This window comes from Lycium barbarum, chromosome 1, assembly GCF_019175385.1.
Source record: "Lycium barbarum isolate Lr01 chromosome 1, ASM1917538v2, whole genome shotgun sequence".
Lineage (NCBI taxonomy): Eukaryota > Viridiplantae > Streptophyta > Magnoliopsida > Solanales > Solanaceae > Lycium > Lycium barbarum.
Genome location: NC_083337.1, coordinates 55,373,528 through 55,389,400, shown reverse-complemented (window position 1 = coordinate 55,389,400; position 15,873 = coordinate 55,373,528). Strand labels below are relative to the sequence as shown.

At 40.7% G+C, this 15,873-nt stretch overlaps 1 protein-coding gene across 1 annotated transcript; it reads right to left on the bottom strand.

Moving 5' to 3' along the window:
- Nucleotides 1-1,147: 1,147 nt before the first annotated feature.
- Nucleotides 1,148-1,519, bottom strand: LOC132611861 (uncharacterized). The gene has a single exon (XM_060326225.1). The coding sequence runs from the start codon at nucleotides 1,517-1,519 to the stop codon at nucleotides 1,148-1,150; it is 372 nt and encodes a 123-aa protein (XP_060182208.1).
- Between the last annotated feature and the right edge of the window lie 14,354 nt (nucleotides 1,520-15,873).

Genomic DNA, 15,873 nt, shown 5'->3' with positions numbered 1-15,873 from the left:
CCTCGTTTTGTACCTTGGGAGGAGGAGGCGACAGCTTTGCCCTTGGATTTGTCGTGAACCATTTTGCCTGCAAAACAACGCATTACCAAACGAGAGGTTTCGGTTAGTCATGCCGGGGTCGTGAAACAACCCCACACTTACTTCAAACTATATTGCGAAAAGAAAAATCAAAAGAAGTTACTACTCCTACAAGACCTAGCAAACAAAAACAAGGTACACGATTGTTATGTTGCTTGGGAAGAAACAACAATCGCTATCTTCCCATTCTCCCTCACAATTCGAATTTGGTGGTGAGGTGAATTTCACAAGGGTTCCTAAGCTTGGTTAATGTTCCATTGTTACTCAAGACTTCACAAATTCACAAAAACCTGGTTTGGGACTTTTGTCGAACACTTTGTGGGCGTAAATTCGTCCCTTAACTTTGAGTAACAATGGGGGGTTGAAGAACCCTCCCTTATGCAATGGGAGTCACATTCTAGCCACATTCACACCTATTACACAAGCAAAACCAATCCCCGCCCTCAATTCGCCCATACCCATATCCCTAGTCTACACATAACCTACACAATAACAAGGAGAGAGAAAAATAGAGAAGATGAACACTTACCTTGTGGTGTTGATGTGGGATTGATTACAATTTGAAGTTGTTTGTGTGAGAGAGGGAATGGGGGTGGGCAATTGTTTTCCGAATTCAAGGGGAATGGGAATGGTTGAGGAATGTTGTGTAATGAAAAATGAGAGGAGGGTCCGTGTATACCCTATATTAGTGAAAAGAAATATACAAACCGGGTCGACCCGCGCGATCAGTCTGCATCGCTGGTCAATCGCTCGAAGCTGCAGAACTCCACGCGATCTGCCCGCATCGCGGGTCTATCGCGCAAATAACTGGGCATTTCTGAGTTTGTGATGCGCGATTTGACCGTATCGTGGGTCTATTGAGCGAATCACTGGGCACTTTGTCTGTTTTCTTCGTTTCCGCTCAATTCCTGCAACATGAACAAACGTGACTTATTTCTTACAAATTGTTGGGTTGCCTCCCATCAAGCGCCTTAGTTAGGGTCCTGGCACGACACTTTTTTTTTTTTTACACACGGGTTGCCTCTTCAGTAGCGCCTGATTTAACGTTGCAGCACGACGCAGGCTCTCCTCATGCCTCTTCTAGATCGATGGTGGTCTTGGCGCGGTCAGTGGCCTCCCCGTAGTAATGCTTCACTCTCTGTCCGTTCACCAAGGATGTCTCATCTGAGTGGGGTCTTTTGAGCTCAACAGCACCATGTGCAGTCACGCGAACTACCTCGAATGGTCCGGACCATTTGCTCTTCAGCTTTCCACCGAAAATATTCATCCTGGAGTTATACAGCAATACTAACTGCCCCGGCTCAAAGTCACGAGATTGGATGGGCCTGTCATGAATTCTTTTGGTGCGCTCCTTATACATTTTCGCGTTTTCATAAGCATGATAGCGAAATTCCTCCAACTCGTGCAACTGCAACAATCTCTTCTCTCCAGCTTGAACCATGTCGAGATTCGGCTTCTTGATCGCCCAATATGTTCTATGCTCAAGCTCGACTGGTAGATGACATGCCTTTCCAAAAACGAGCTTATAAGGGGATGTACCAATCGGAGTTTTGTAAGCTGTTCTGTATGCCCACAGAGCGTCATCAAGCTTCAATGACCAATCTTTTCTACTTACACTCACAGTCTTCTCCAAAATCCTCTTGATTTTCCTGTTCGATACCTCCCCTTGACCACTCTTCTGAGGGTGATAAGCAGTCGCTATCTTATGTTTCACCCCATACTTGAGCACCAATTTATCGAAGAGCCGATTGCAGAAGTGCGTACCTTGATCACTGATGATGGCCCGCGGGGTCCCAAACCTCGTAAAAATGTTCTTTTTCAGAAATCGCGCCACCACACTATCATCATTGGTGGGAAGTGCAATGGCCTCCACCTACTTCGAAACATAGTCTATAGCCACCAATATGTATTTATTTCCCTTGGATGGTATAAAGGGCCCCATGAAGTCAATACCCCACACATCAAACAACTCGATTTCCAAGATGCCTTTCAAAGGCATTTCATGATGCTTGGAAATATTTCCGGTTCTCTGGCAGCTATCACATGACCTCACAAATTCATGAGCGTCTTTGAACAGAGTTGGCCAGTAGAATCCGGACTGAAGTACCTTGGCAGCTGTTCTGTCCCCAGCATGATGTCCTCCATAGGGTGATGAATGACACTTCTCAAGAATCGCTGGGACCTCTTCCTCTGGAACACATATTCTGATTAACTGATCTGTGCCAACCCGATAAAGATAGGGCTCATCCCACACATAGAAACGACTGTCATGCAGAATCCGCTTCTTCTTCTCGTGATTAGCACCAGGAGGGTAAATATCACGCACTATAAAGTTTACCATGTCTGCATACCATGGCACCTCAACTGAATTAAGAGCAAAAAGTTGTTCGTCCGAAAAAGTCTCATTAATCCCCACTGCTTCATCAACATGTTCCCGATCTTCTAACCTCGATAAGTGATCTGCCACCTGATTTTCTGTGCCCTTTCGGTATAAAATCTCGATGTCGAACTCTTGAAGCAGCAGCACCCAACGAATAAGCCTTGGCTTTGCATCCTTCTTTGCAAACAAGTAACGAACTGCCGTGTGATCAGTGTAGACAATCGCCTTCGTGCCCACCAGGTACGATCGGAATTTGTCAAAGGCGTAGATAACCGCTAATAACTCCTTTTCTGTGACAGTATAGTTCATCTGGGATGCATCAAGTGTTTTGCTGGCGTAATAAATTGGGTGAAAGATTTTGTCCCGTTTCTGACCAAGGACAGCGCCCACAGCAAAATCACTTGCATCACACATTAGGATGAATGGTAGAGACCAATCAGGTGCTACGATAATAGGAGCAGATACCAACCTTCGTTTCAGCTCCTCAAAAGCCGTCAGACAGGCTTCATTGAACACAAACTTCACATCCTTCTCTAAAAGCTTGCACAGTGGATTGGCAACCTTAGAGAAATCTTTGATGAACCGTCGGTAGAATCCAGCATGCCCAAGAAAACTGCGCACTCCCCGAACTGAAACGGGTGGTGGCAATCTTTCAATTGCTTCAATCTTTGCCTTGTCAACTTCTATTCCTTGCCCCGATATCTTGTGCCCAAGAACAATTCCCTCGCGAACCATGAAATGGCATTTTTCCCAGTTAAGTACCAAGTTTGTTTCTTCACAACGAGCTAACACAGCGTCCAGATGGTTCAAACAGTCATCAAAAGTATCTCCAAAAACAGAGAAGTCATCCATAAATACTTCTACATAATTTTCCACCATATCGGTGAAGATAGCCATCATGCATCGCTGAAAGGTACCTGGAGCATTGCACAAACCGAAAGGAATCCTCCGGAATCCAAACGTGCCATATGGGCATGTGAAGGTGGTCTTTTCTTGATCCTCGGGCGCGATCATGATCTGGTTGTAACCCGAATAACCATCCAAAACACAGTAATAATCGTGCCCAGCCAATCTGTCGAGCATCTGATCCATGAATGGTAAAGGGAAATGATCTTTTCTGGTGGCATTGTTCAACTTGCGATAGTCGATGCATATCCTCCAGCCCGTGACAGTTCGTTGAGACACCAATTTGTTCTTCTCGTTTTCCACCACAGTTATGCCCCCTTTCTTCGGGACACATTGTACAGGACTCACCCAATTGCTGTCCGATATATGATAAATAATGCAGCTGTCAAGCCACTTGATTACCTCTTTCTTTACCACCTCCTTCATGATCGGGTTCAGTCGCCTCTGACACTCAATACTGGGTTTGCTGCCTTCCTCCAATAAAATTTTGTGCATGCAAAACGAGCTACTAATACCCCGAATATCAGCTATCGACCACCCAAGGGCTCGGATTTGATCTCTTAGCACTCGCAATACTTGTTCCACCTGTACATCATTCAAATACGCAGAGAGGATTACGGGAAATGTGTCTCCACTACCCAAGAAACCATAGCGAAGGTGAGGAGGCAATGGCTTCAATTCAAGAACGGGCGCCTCTTCAGTAGACGGTTTCGGCTTCTTCCATGACTCTGGTCTGTCCAGCTCCTCAAACGGTGTATGTGCTCGTAGATGAGCACATGAAGTGTCAAGAATGCTAAGACACTGCTCCACTTCTGCATCAATCATCAGCTCTTCCCCATATACCAAAACTGTCTCCAAAGGGTCTCGCGAGGCTAGGAAGTGATCCAACTCAGTATTTGTAAGCTCAGGTTCCACCATAGAAGTCATCTTCAATTCCTCATAATGGTCTGGAAGTCTGGGGGCTTTAAACACATCAAAAGTTGCTTCTTGCCCATTAACTGTCATGGATATCTTTCCATCTCTCACTCGGATCACAGCATCAACGGTAGCCAGGAAGCCTCTCCCCGTGATGAGAGGAACACTCTTATCCGCCTCACAATCAAGTATCACAAAATCAACTGGCAGAATAAATGGGCCTACCTTCACAAGAACGTCCTCAATAATACCATCAGGATAAGCAAGAGAGCGATCAGCCAACTGCAAAGTAATAGTGGTTGGCCTAGGCTCACCCAAACCCAACGTCCGGAACACAGAAGTGGGCATCAGATTAATACTAGCACCCAAATCACACAATGCTAGCCCAACCTCAATGTTGCCAATCGTAATTGAAATTGTGAAGTTGCCCGGATCTTTCAACTTTGGCGGGATTTTACTCCTCACGCTAGAACTGCACTCCTCAGTAAGCGCAACTGTCTCAAACTCTGTCCAACGCCGTTTGTTCGCGACCACATCTTTAATATATTTTTCTTATTTTGGGACTTCTTGCAGAAGCTCCACTAAAGGTATGTTGATGTGTACCTGTTTTAAGAGTTCAAGAAATTTCCTGCAAGCCGAATCCGCTTTCTGTTTCTGAAGTCGCTGTGGGAAGGGAGGGGGTGGTCGCACCACTTCTTCTACCTGATGCTCTGCGATTGTCTGCTTTGATTCCGCTCGCTTAGCAGGAATAAGTTCTGCCTCTGCTATGGTCTTCTTTTTTGGTGGCACTTCCTCTAGATCTCTACCATTCCTCAAGGTGACTGCTTTGCATTCTTTTGGATTCTTTTCAGTATCACTCGAAAGAGCGCCCGGGGGTCTGACATTCTGCATAAGAGCCATCTGCCCCATCTGACGCTCAAGCTCGTGAATCGATTTCTGCATCTCACTCTAAATTTTCTGATTTTGCTGCTGCATCGCTTGATTTTGCGCTATGAGCTGCTTCATCATTTCCTCTAAATTTCTAGCTGGTTGTGCTTGAGGTTGTTGATAATTGTTCGGTTTTTGGAAATCTTGCTTTCCAAATGGAGTGTTGAAATTATTCCCATAATAGTTCCCCCGATTGCCAATGTCGCGATTCTGCTGCCCCACAAAATAGACAGACTCTGGATTCAAGGGACAATTGTTGTAATCATGAGGTTCACCGCAACCTACACATATTGCCAGCTGAATGTGATGAACTAGTTGAATCTGCTGAGCTTGAGGAAACACCCTCACCATCACATTAGTAAGAGTACCTATATCAGCCCGAATGGCTGCAACATCATCAACTTTAAGAACTCCAGCAGCCTTTTGTGGTAACGCCCTGCTAGTCTCGTTATACTCATGATGACCCTCAGACATCATCTCAAGGAGATCTTCCATCTCTTCATATGTTTTGTTTAATATCTGACCTTGAGCCGAAGCATTCAGCAGGGCCCTTGATTCGTGGTTAAGACCCTCTACGAAATAGTTTCCAATGATCTCCTTTGGCTGCATGTGATGGGGGCAATCTCGCAGATAGCCCTTATATCTTTCCCAAGCGTGTGGTAGAGATTCGGAGTCTCTCTGGGTGAAATTTGCAATTCTTCCTCGCAGCTCCTTTGTCTTCTTGGGTGAGAAGAACCTGTCGATAAATTTATTTGATAATATTTCCCAAGAAGTGATAGAACCTGCAGGTAGATTGGTCAACCATTCCCTCGCTTCGCCAATAAGTGAGAACGGAAATAAGGACAGCTTCACATAATCATCGGGAACATCTCTATATTGGAAATTCTCGCTCAACTCCACGAACTGCATCAAGTGCTTATGTGGGTCTTCACTAGATTTACCCATATACTGGCACGTATGTTGCACCAGCCGCACTGTTCCTTCTTTTAGCTCGAAATTTCCAGCAATGTCAGGCCTAACAATAGCTTTAGCAATGGTCGCCAGACTTGGCCTAGCATAACTGGATAACAAAATTCGTTGTTCTTGTGCCCTCGCAGCTGCTTGGTTTCCCTGTTCATCTGCGTTTCTTGCTCTATCCCTTTCTGCCTATTCAAGAGCAAGTCTTGCTGCTTCGTTAGCCATTTGTCTCTGTCGTCAGAAAGTTCTCTCAATTTCTGGATCAAGATCAACTAACGGTTGTCCTGAACTTCTAGTGCTTGGCATAAACCAGAGAAGCCTGAAGAATCACAAGTAGAACAACGAAGAAAAGTAAAGACTTGAATAGAAAAAAAACAAACTCAAATTAGAAAAACAGTAAATTTTTCTAAGTCCCCGGCAACGGTGCCAAAAACTTGTTGCTCCCAAATGCACACGCAAGTATACGTGATCGTACAAGTAATATAGACTGTTAAGTCCAGATATCGATCCCACAGAGACTCAGATTCTACTGTTAAACTAATTCAAATTCGAATGAAACTATTCAAGAAAGTGAAAACCAAGATTGTTTGTTGTACTAAACTAAAACTTGAAAAGTAAACAATTTATGATGGGTGTTTTTATGATTGGGACTATGTTGACAAGGACTGTAAGAATTATTAGATGAGAGAAAGATCTAGGGTTATGGCTTTCGACAATCCAGTTGATCTTCAGACAATTCCACCTATTTTATTTCATGGGTTACTAGTTAACGGGTTAATTATGCTTTATGATATTCTCTCGAACTACTCACAAGCTTGTAGATGTTACCATAACGCCTATATCTCTATGGTCATCAGAGGTAACAACAACACGTTTATTTCTCCGTTTTCAACTAAGTAGGGCTAAAGGGGTATATCTCTATCCTCATTAGCGAAACGATTAAATCGAACAAACTCTATTTATTCTTATTACGTACGTGAATTCCCTTTCTCAAGTTCAATTCACGCACCACAGATAGTGTCTAACTATTGGCCAGATAATCAAACAATTAAAACAAAGAATAAATAAGCAACCCACAATATGGAAAATCAATAGATAATAATCGTCATCAAATCAACTTTCAAGTCTTTCGCCACAACCCTAGAACTAGGAGATTTAGCTACTCATGGTTCGATCATAGACAATAGAAGCCATGAATAAACTAGGGTTGAAAAAGATGAAAAATAAAATAACCTAGAGAGAGAAAAAGGAGAACGGTGGCTTACAAATCCTTTAATAATCCCAGAATACTGTTCTCAGCTATTAAAACGTCTATATATAGGCTAGGGTAAAAATAATAAATAAGGAATCCAAACCCTAGTCTAATCGGGAAAACATCCGCAGAGTCCCGCTTTCCTTCCGCATCGCGGACGGATCGCGCAATGATCTGCAGCTTCTCGCCTTTTGTCCGCGATGCGGATCGATCGCGCAACCTGATGTCTGAGTTTGGCTGTTCTACTTTCTTCACGCGATGCGGATCGATAGCCTGAAGTTCTGAAGCTTCTCGCGATCCTTCCGCGATGCGGAAGGAAAGCGAGGTTCCTTCAGTGGTTAACTCTTCTTTTTTTCTTCTTTGTTCGTCCTTTGCGCTCATCGACTCGTCACCTCAGCCAACCGACGTATGCTACGAATTCCAATCACTTCAAGCGCATTTTCCATCATTTGTCGTCATCGTACCTATACACATGAAAATGTAACGACATAAGTTCAAATACGATGGGTACGTCATGAATTAAGCGATAAAATTCATAAGAAGAAGTTGTAATACGACACAAAACATGATATTTGTGCCAAATATCATGGAAAATTATGGAAGATTGTGGAAGGTTATAGAAGATTATGGAAAATTATGGTAAATTATGGAAGATTGTGGAAAGTTATGGAATCCTCAAGAACTCTTTGGAAGTGTGGGGATGAGAGGATAAGAACCAAAGGGTATATATCTTACTTAGTAAGATAAGGATGAAAAATAATAAAATAAAATAAAAAGGGGGCTGCCCACTTTTATAAATATCTAATCCATTCAATAAATTTAATAAGATAATTATAGTAGGAGTAGTTTATATAACTACACCATAACACTTCGAACAAGTTTCAAATGTCGTCAAATTCACATTCAGGAAGTGCGAAGTAAAATATGCCCTTACAATGAAGATATGGTCAATCAAAAATTCAAGACCTAGTTAAAAAAAAATTGGGGTGTTACACCAAGTCATCTGCTCTCTATTTTTATTTCTGCATAAAACTTTAACTGAAGTTATATCTTTGGTTCTGAGCTTCCGTACTTGCCTATTTAGAATGGCAATGGGGACTTCTTCATAAGACAATTGTTTGGTAACTTGGACATGATCTATTGGTACAATTTTGGAAGGATCACCAATGTACTTATGAAGCATCGATACATGGAAAACTGGGTGAACTGACTCCAAATCAAGAGGTAGATCTAATTCGTAAGCCACTCAGCCTAACTTGCGTATAATCTTATAAGGTCCAATGTACTGGGGGCTAAGCTTGCCCTTTTTGCCAAATCTCATGATGCCCTTCATTCGCGATACCTTAAAAAATACCCAATATTTCACTTGGAACTCTAAGTCCCTTCGAAAATTATCTGCATAGGATTTCTGACGGCTCTGAGCTTTCAATAATCCATCCTGTATACGCTTGAGTTTCTCTATAGCTTGCTGGACCAAATCTGGTTCTATCAATTTAGTCTCTCCTACCTCGAACCACGCAATTAGAGATCTACACTTGCACCCATATAAAGCCTCACCCGGAGCCATTTGGATGCTAGAATGATAATTGTTGTTATAAGCAAATTCAATGAGTGGTAAGTGATCATCCCAACTACCTCCAAAATCCAATATACATGCCCGTAGAATATCCTCAAGGGTTTGAATGGTACGTTCAGCTTGCCCATCAGCCTGCGGGTGAAACGCTGTACTAAGACTCACCCGAGTCCCCAAACCTTCTTGGAAAGTTTTCCAGAAATTAGCTGTAAATTGAGTCCCTCTATCGAAGATAATAGTTATTAGAACACTATGAAGGCGCACTATCTCTTTAACATAAAGCTTTGCATAATCTTCTACTACATATGTAGTTCTGACCGGTAAGAAGTGAGCTGACTTCGTGAGTCTATCTACAATCACCCATATAGAATCATACTTACATCGGGAGCGGGGTAAGCCTGTAATGATATCCATGTTAATTACTTCCCATTTCCAAGTTGGAATTTCTATAGCTTGCAACAATCCACTAGGCTTTTGATGCTCAATTTTCACTTGCTGACAATTAGGACATTGGGCCACGAATTCTGCTATGTACTTCTTCATTCCATTCCACCAATATATAGATTTAATATCATGATACATCTTCATTGTTCCGGGGTGAATGGAATAATGGGAACAATGGGCTTCTCCCAATATTTGGTGGAGTAATCCTGCAACATCAGGAACACATAACCTCCCTCGACATCGGAGAACTCCATCTTCAGAAATCTCAAATGATGACTTCTTCTTCTGAGGGAGTGTATTTCTTTAATGAACTAGCATGGGATCCTCATACTGGCGCTCTTTCACTTCAACCACTAGTGACGAGACCGCTGAATTCTGGATGGTAGCTTCCATACTGCCTGAGTCCACTACTCGAACTCCAAGGCTAGCTAACTGATCGAGCTCACGAGCTATCTCTCTTTTCTCTGGCTAACATCACATAAACCTCCCATGGATCTACGACTAAGAGCATCAGCCACAACGTTCGCCCTCCCGAGATGATATAAGATGTTAACATCATAATCTTTCAACAACTCCAACCATCGCCTTTGCCGCAAATTCAGTTCCTTCTGCTTGAAAATATACTGGAGGCTCTGGTGATCTGTATAAATATCTACATGGACGCCATACAAGTAATGTCTCCACATCTTCAATGCATGAATCACTGCAGCTAACTCAAGATCATGGGTCGGATAATTTTTCTCATGTTTCCGCAACTGTCTTGAAACATACGCAATCACCTTACCATGTTGCATTAACACACAGCCTAACCCAACACCTGAAGCATCACAATAGACAACATAACCTTCTGATCCCTCTGGAAGGGTCAAGACTGGAGCAGAAGTTAATCTATCCTTTGGCTCTTGGAAACTGCGTTCACAAGCATCTGTCCATTGAAACTTAGCTGATTTCTGGGTCAGTTTCGTGAGTGGTGCAAAAATAGAAGAAAAACCTTCTACAAATCTCTCCTGTAATAACCTGCTATGCCGAGAAAACTACGAACCTCCGTAGGTGATGTAGATCTTGGCCAAGTCTTCACGGCCCCAATCTTTTGGGTATCTACTCGAATACCATCGGCTGAAATAATATGCCCCAACAACGTCACTGAATTTAACTAAAATTCACACTTAGAAAATTTGGCAAATAACTCTCGAGTTTGAAGAACTCTAAGAGCGGTAAGCAAATGATCCGCATGTTCTTCCTTGGACCTAGAATATACCAGGATATGATCAATGAACACAATTACAGATAAATCTTGGAAGGGCCTGAACACATTGTTCATCAAGTCCATAAATACTATCGGTGCATTAGTTAGCCCAAATGACATTACCCGGAACTCAAAATGGCCATATCTTGTTCTGAAGGCTGTCTTAGAAATATCTTTCTCCCTAACTCGTACCTGATGATATCCGGATCTCAGATCTATCTTTGAAAATTATTTGGCGCCCTGCAATTGGTCAAATAAGTCATTAATCCTTGGGAGCGGATATTTATTCTTGATCGTCACTTTATTCAGTTGCCTGTAGTCAATGCACATTCGCAAGGAGCCATCTTTCTTCCTCACAAACAACACGGGTGCTCCCCACGGGGAAGAACTAGGGCTAATAAAGCCTTTCCCAAGCAAGTCCTTCGATTGCTCCTTCAATTCAACTCTGCGGGAGCCATTCGGTAAGGAGGAATAGATATGGGTTTAGTGTCCGGTAGCACATCAATAGCGAAGCACTTACATATTCTACAGGTTCTACTCAGAGGTAGGTTCAACAAGTTCCCATACTTACCATAACCAAAACAATCGGACAAATGCAAGCCAATGGAATATTTTTGGTTAAGTTTAGATCCCATCCCCTCCCAAAATCATTATTTAAAACCTCTATCCCAACATATTTTTAATGTGACAAAAAATGCCAAGTTTTTAATCAAATAGACATTACTTAAATGAAGCCAACAAAGATCAGGCCAACCAAGGCACTTAATCCACCTGTAGCCACTAACACCCTTAAGGCCAAACACATTACTAAGTAGAACAAATAAAATTTGACAGGGTACACAGTAAACTTTCAATCTTCAAACCAAACACATGATCCAATAGAACCAAACATGATTAGACTAGGTCCAATATAAATCAACCATCTACCTCCGAAACACATGATTAAGTGGGAAGAACAGGATCAGGCTAAGTCCATAACAAATCCTCAACCTTTATACTATCTCCAAAAAATAAAAAAACACTACCAAATAGATTACTCAATACCAGATCAAATACCTCATTTTAATAGGCCTTTGACCCCCTTTTGAGTTAACCTTCAAGCCAAAACACATTTTCAAATGGACTCAGCCAAGAATGTAAGCCAAATAAATCACGCAAAGGTCCTATAACTGCAAACCAAATACTGTTACATGGAACATATTGGACTAAGCCCATAACAGGCCCCCTTGTGTCATAATTCCAAGCACAAGACTCATTAAACACATTAGACAAACATATTAACTCAAACTACATTCTAAACCACACATAAAGCACTTAATCATATTAAACAAACATGATATAGACAAAATTCTTAATGGAAATCTAAATCAAACAAGCATATTAGCTTAAACTCTATTCTAAACAACACATAACACTTTTAAAAATATTAAACTACACTAATATACACAGGAATATAAATAGAAGGCAATAAACTAAAAAGATTTTACCTTTTGTGAGTGCAACTGGGGCTAGCAATGGACTTGGATGGTTCTATCCTTTCAATGCCAAACTCAGCCACCAATCACCACAACCAAAATAAAAATGCAGAATCTTTAGAACTAAGAAAAATTGAAACCTTTCCGCTAAACTTAAAATTTTGATTGATGGAACTTTAAAACTTTGGAAAATCATAATTTTCAAAGTCTTTTCTCAGTTTCCAGCCTTTTTTTTTTCGAACAAATGGGGTTCTATTTTATAGAACCCAGAATACATCTCAGAACTCATACAACCGATATAGGACTTGTAGATTTATACAATTCTTCACTCTAAAGTCAAACACACGGCCCAGATTTAAGGTAAAAATGAAATCAATGGCTCAAATTACTTCAACACTAACATAATGACGGAAAATATAAAGAAAAGGGGGAATTTGTACCTTTAGGGGTTGTTTGGCCGGATTTTGTGGAGAGAAGAACGAAGCCATTAATGCTTTATCCTGTCCCACGCTATACACTAAACTCTGCAATGGGACATCACCAAAAATAGGCCGGGTGGTTGGAGTGTGGCAGTGGGGCGGCGGTAGGGTTTTACCCCTAACTGCATCCCTCTTTTCTATTTGTAAAACGACCCCTAGGGTTTGAAATGAAAATGGGAGGGGGGGGGGGGGGGAGAAGTAATATTATCCCCCTTTTAATCGATAGTGGATCGGGTCTGGTCCATTTTGGGCTAGGCTTAGTTCGTTTTTATATATTTTTTAAAACAGGCCTGGTATATATATATATATATATATATATATACAATGTATATTTGTATATACATGGTGTATATATATATATGTATGGAGGGTCGAGGATAAATAGCCCAAACAAAAAAACTATTATTAGCCTATTAGGACTTAATTAATTTTAAAACCTGACTCATTAGAAAAAATGATTTTGCAGATACTGGTTCTAAATTAATTAACCAGATAATTTACCAATTAAACAACTACGTAAACACACAGAATCAATGTTTAAGGGGTAAAATGGTCAATTATTTTAATTACTCAAAGTGCCTTGGATAATAAAATATAATAAATTACTCATTAATATAATTTTTCTTGATTTAATCAATTAAGAAAATAATTATTCAAAATGGTTTTTGCCTTTGATTAATTTCAATAAAAATATTCCCTGAATGTCATAAAAACCCTAATTAATTTCCACAAAATTTAAAACATCCTAGATATCTCTTTTAATTTAAAGGTGTGAAATATTATCCCAAATGATTTCATGAAAAATTACCTAGACCCTTTAGGATGCGCAGCTGCTTTTATTCATTGTCCAAGGACCCCGAGCAATTAAAATAAATTACGGCAGGTCAAAAATGAGGTGTCAACACATATCATGAATAGATTCTCCCTCTTTCATTTTGAACATTTCATACTCTGTGGTGAGCATGTGTTACATCTTGGAAATTTCGTGTTGTTCGCATTATGAGTAGACTAACGCAAGCCTACAGAGGATATGAGGTCCTTATAAGGTTAAGGAGGGTATTTGATAACCTTAAGTACGTACCCTAAGGTTTTGGAGTCATATGAATTGGTGGTATTAAGCTCGTCAAAGGAATTGGAATCTGAGTCATGTTTTGGGAAGATTTCGTATCATTTGAGTTATACATTGTTTAGTAATGCCTTGAGGGGGAGCTATAGGCCCTTATATGGTTAATGAAGTTTTACACAAGTGCAAAGAAGGTTCCATAAGGATTGGAGGTCAACGAATCGAAAAGAATGCATTTTCGCAAAACTGGGGAAAAAGTAGCAATATGCGGAGGGAGTATGCGGTCGCATACTCACTGCAACACGGAGAGGTGGGGCGAATTGGACACCTTTTTAAACCCCAAAGGACCCCATTCTTCATATTAACTTTCCATACTTATTTCCCTACATTAAAATAATGCTCTTGAGAGTTCTTGGAGGTTCCATAACACTCCAAACCTTTCCATATCATCAAGAGAGAAGATCAACATCAAAACCCAAAGAGAATCCTTGAAAGGTGATTGTTCTTGCTTCTCTTCAAAGTTGTGATTAACTTGGTCTTGAAAGAAGTCGGGGAAGGTGAAGTTTTTGTATAATAAGGTATGATGCTTCCTGTTATTTACATGACTGAGTTGATATAAAGGTTTAATAACTCTTGGGAAGGAAAGTAATTAAAGTGGAGAAGTCATAAATGTTGAAGTGAAGAATATGATTATGAGATGAACAGGAAAAAGGGATTTTTGATAAATTTGAGATTGAATTGAATATAACTTCTTGATTATGATATTTTGAACGTTATTATTGTTGTTTGGGAATTGATTTTTAATATGGTGGAAGTTGACAAAATAGGGGAAATGCTGCCCAAATTTCGTTTGCTCGTTAATTGCACTAGTTTGAACTTAGAAGTGTTTTCAAGACCTAACCTTAGCATGAATCCTCTTAAATGTAGATTTTGTGGACTTTGGAGGAGAATTTTAGATAGTTAAGAAGACATACAGGTACGTAAGGCTAACTCTTCTTTCTAAAGGCATGATTTCCTTATTATGAATCCATTTAAGATATCCGAAATATCCTATTCCTAGAAATGCTAGAAGTTCATGTCTTTCAAGATTCTTATGATGTTGTTGATAAAAGTTCTTCATAGTGATGATGATAATGATGATGACGATTATAGTGATTACAAAATAGAAATCGGGGGCTTACCGACTCAATGTCACTCCGATAGAGTTACAATGTTCCTTTTGGATATTCAGGTATGTCATATGTGTAATAGCTATTTTATGATACCGAGCTCATATAGCCGGGTATGATATCTATTGCGCGCACCACTGCAGTTGGGTACGGAAAACACCGAACCTTGTTATGGCCGGGTATGGATAACACCGAACCTACATAGTCGGGTATGGTATTATTATATGTATATGTATATGTAGGGAATGTTTTCTTTAGAGAAAGGTTATGTAAGAATGATGAACGTCTTAAGAGGTATAAATGGTCCTTTTATCTTATGTCATTCTTCATTCTTTTATCATATTACTATTCATGCCTTACATACTCAGTACATTATTCGTACTAACGTCCTTTTGTTTATGGACGCTGTGTTCATGCCTACAGGTAGACAGGGAGACATACCAGACCTTTAGGCTGCTTTGTCGGTGATTGTATAGCAGTGCTCCTTTTGGTCCGGAGCTGCAATATTTGGTATTATTCTTTTGTGTACATATATGGGCATGGCGGGGTCCTGTCCCGTCTTTATGATATTACATACTCTTCGTAGAGGCTCGTAGATAGATGTGTATAGCTAGATATCCCTCAGCTTTGTTGACTCATTTTTTGTATATCATTTTAATAGCCTTGTCAGCATGTGTATATATGGGAATAGTTAATGATGTTTATATGAAGGCGCCTACGTCCGATAAAATTTGTGTTATTTAGTTCATGGTAATTATGAGATATCCATGTGGATCACCTAGACGTTATTTTGAAAATATGTTAGGAGGTACTCGGTAGGGTAGCTTCGGGAGCCCGTCATGGCCCTCTGATTGGGTCGTGACATCATGTCTACCTTGGAGTTCTTCACCTGTGTTGTTCCTTCATGGGCAGTTTGAAAGGCTTCCCAGATCTTCTTGGCAGTTGTGCACGATATGTTTCGATTGTAATCACCTTCTCCTATTCCACAGACAAGGATTTTTTTTGCTTT

What these genes read in the sequence shown, in the direction of transcription:
- LOC132611861 (XM_060326225.1), bottom strand. Translation starts at nt 1,519, where the DNA reads ATGGTTCAAGCTGGAGAGAAGAGATTGTTGCAGTTGCACGAGTTGGAG.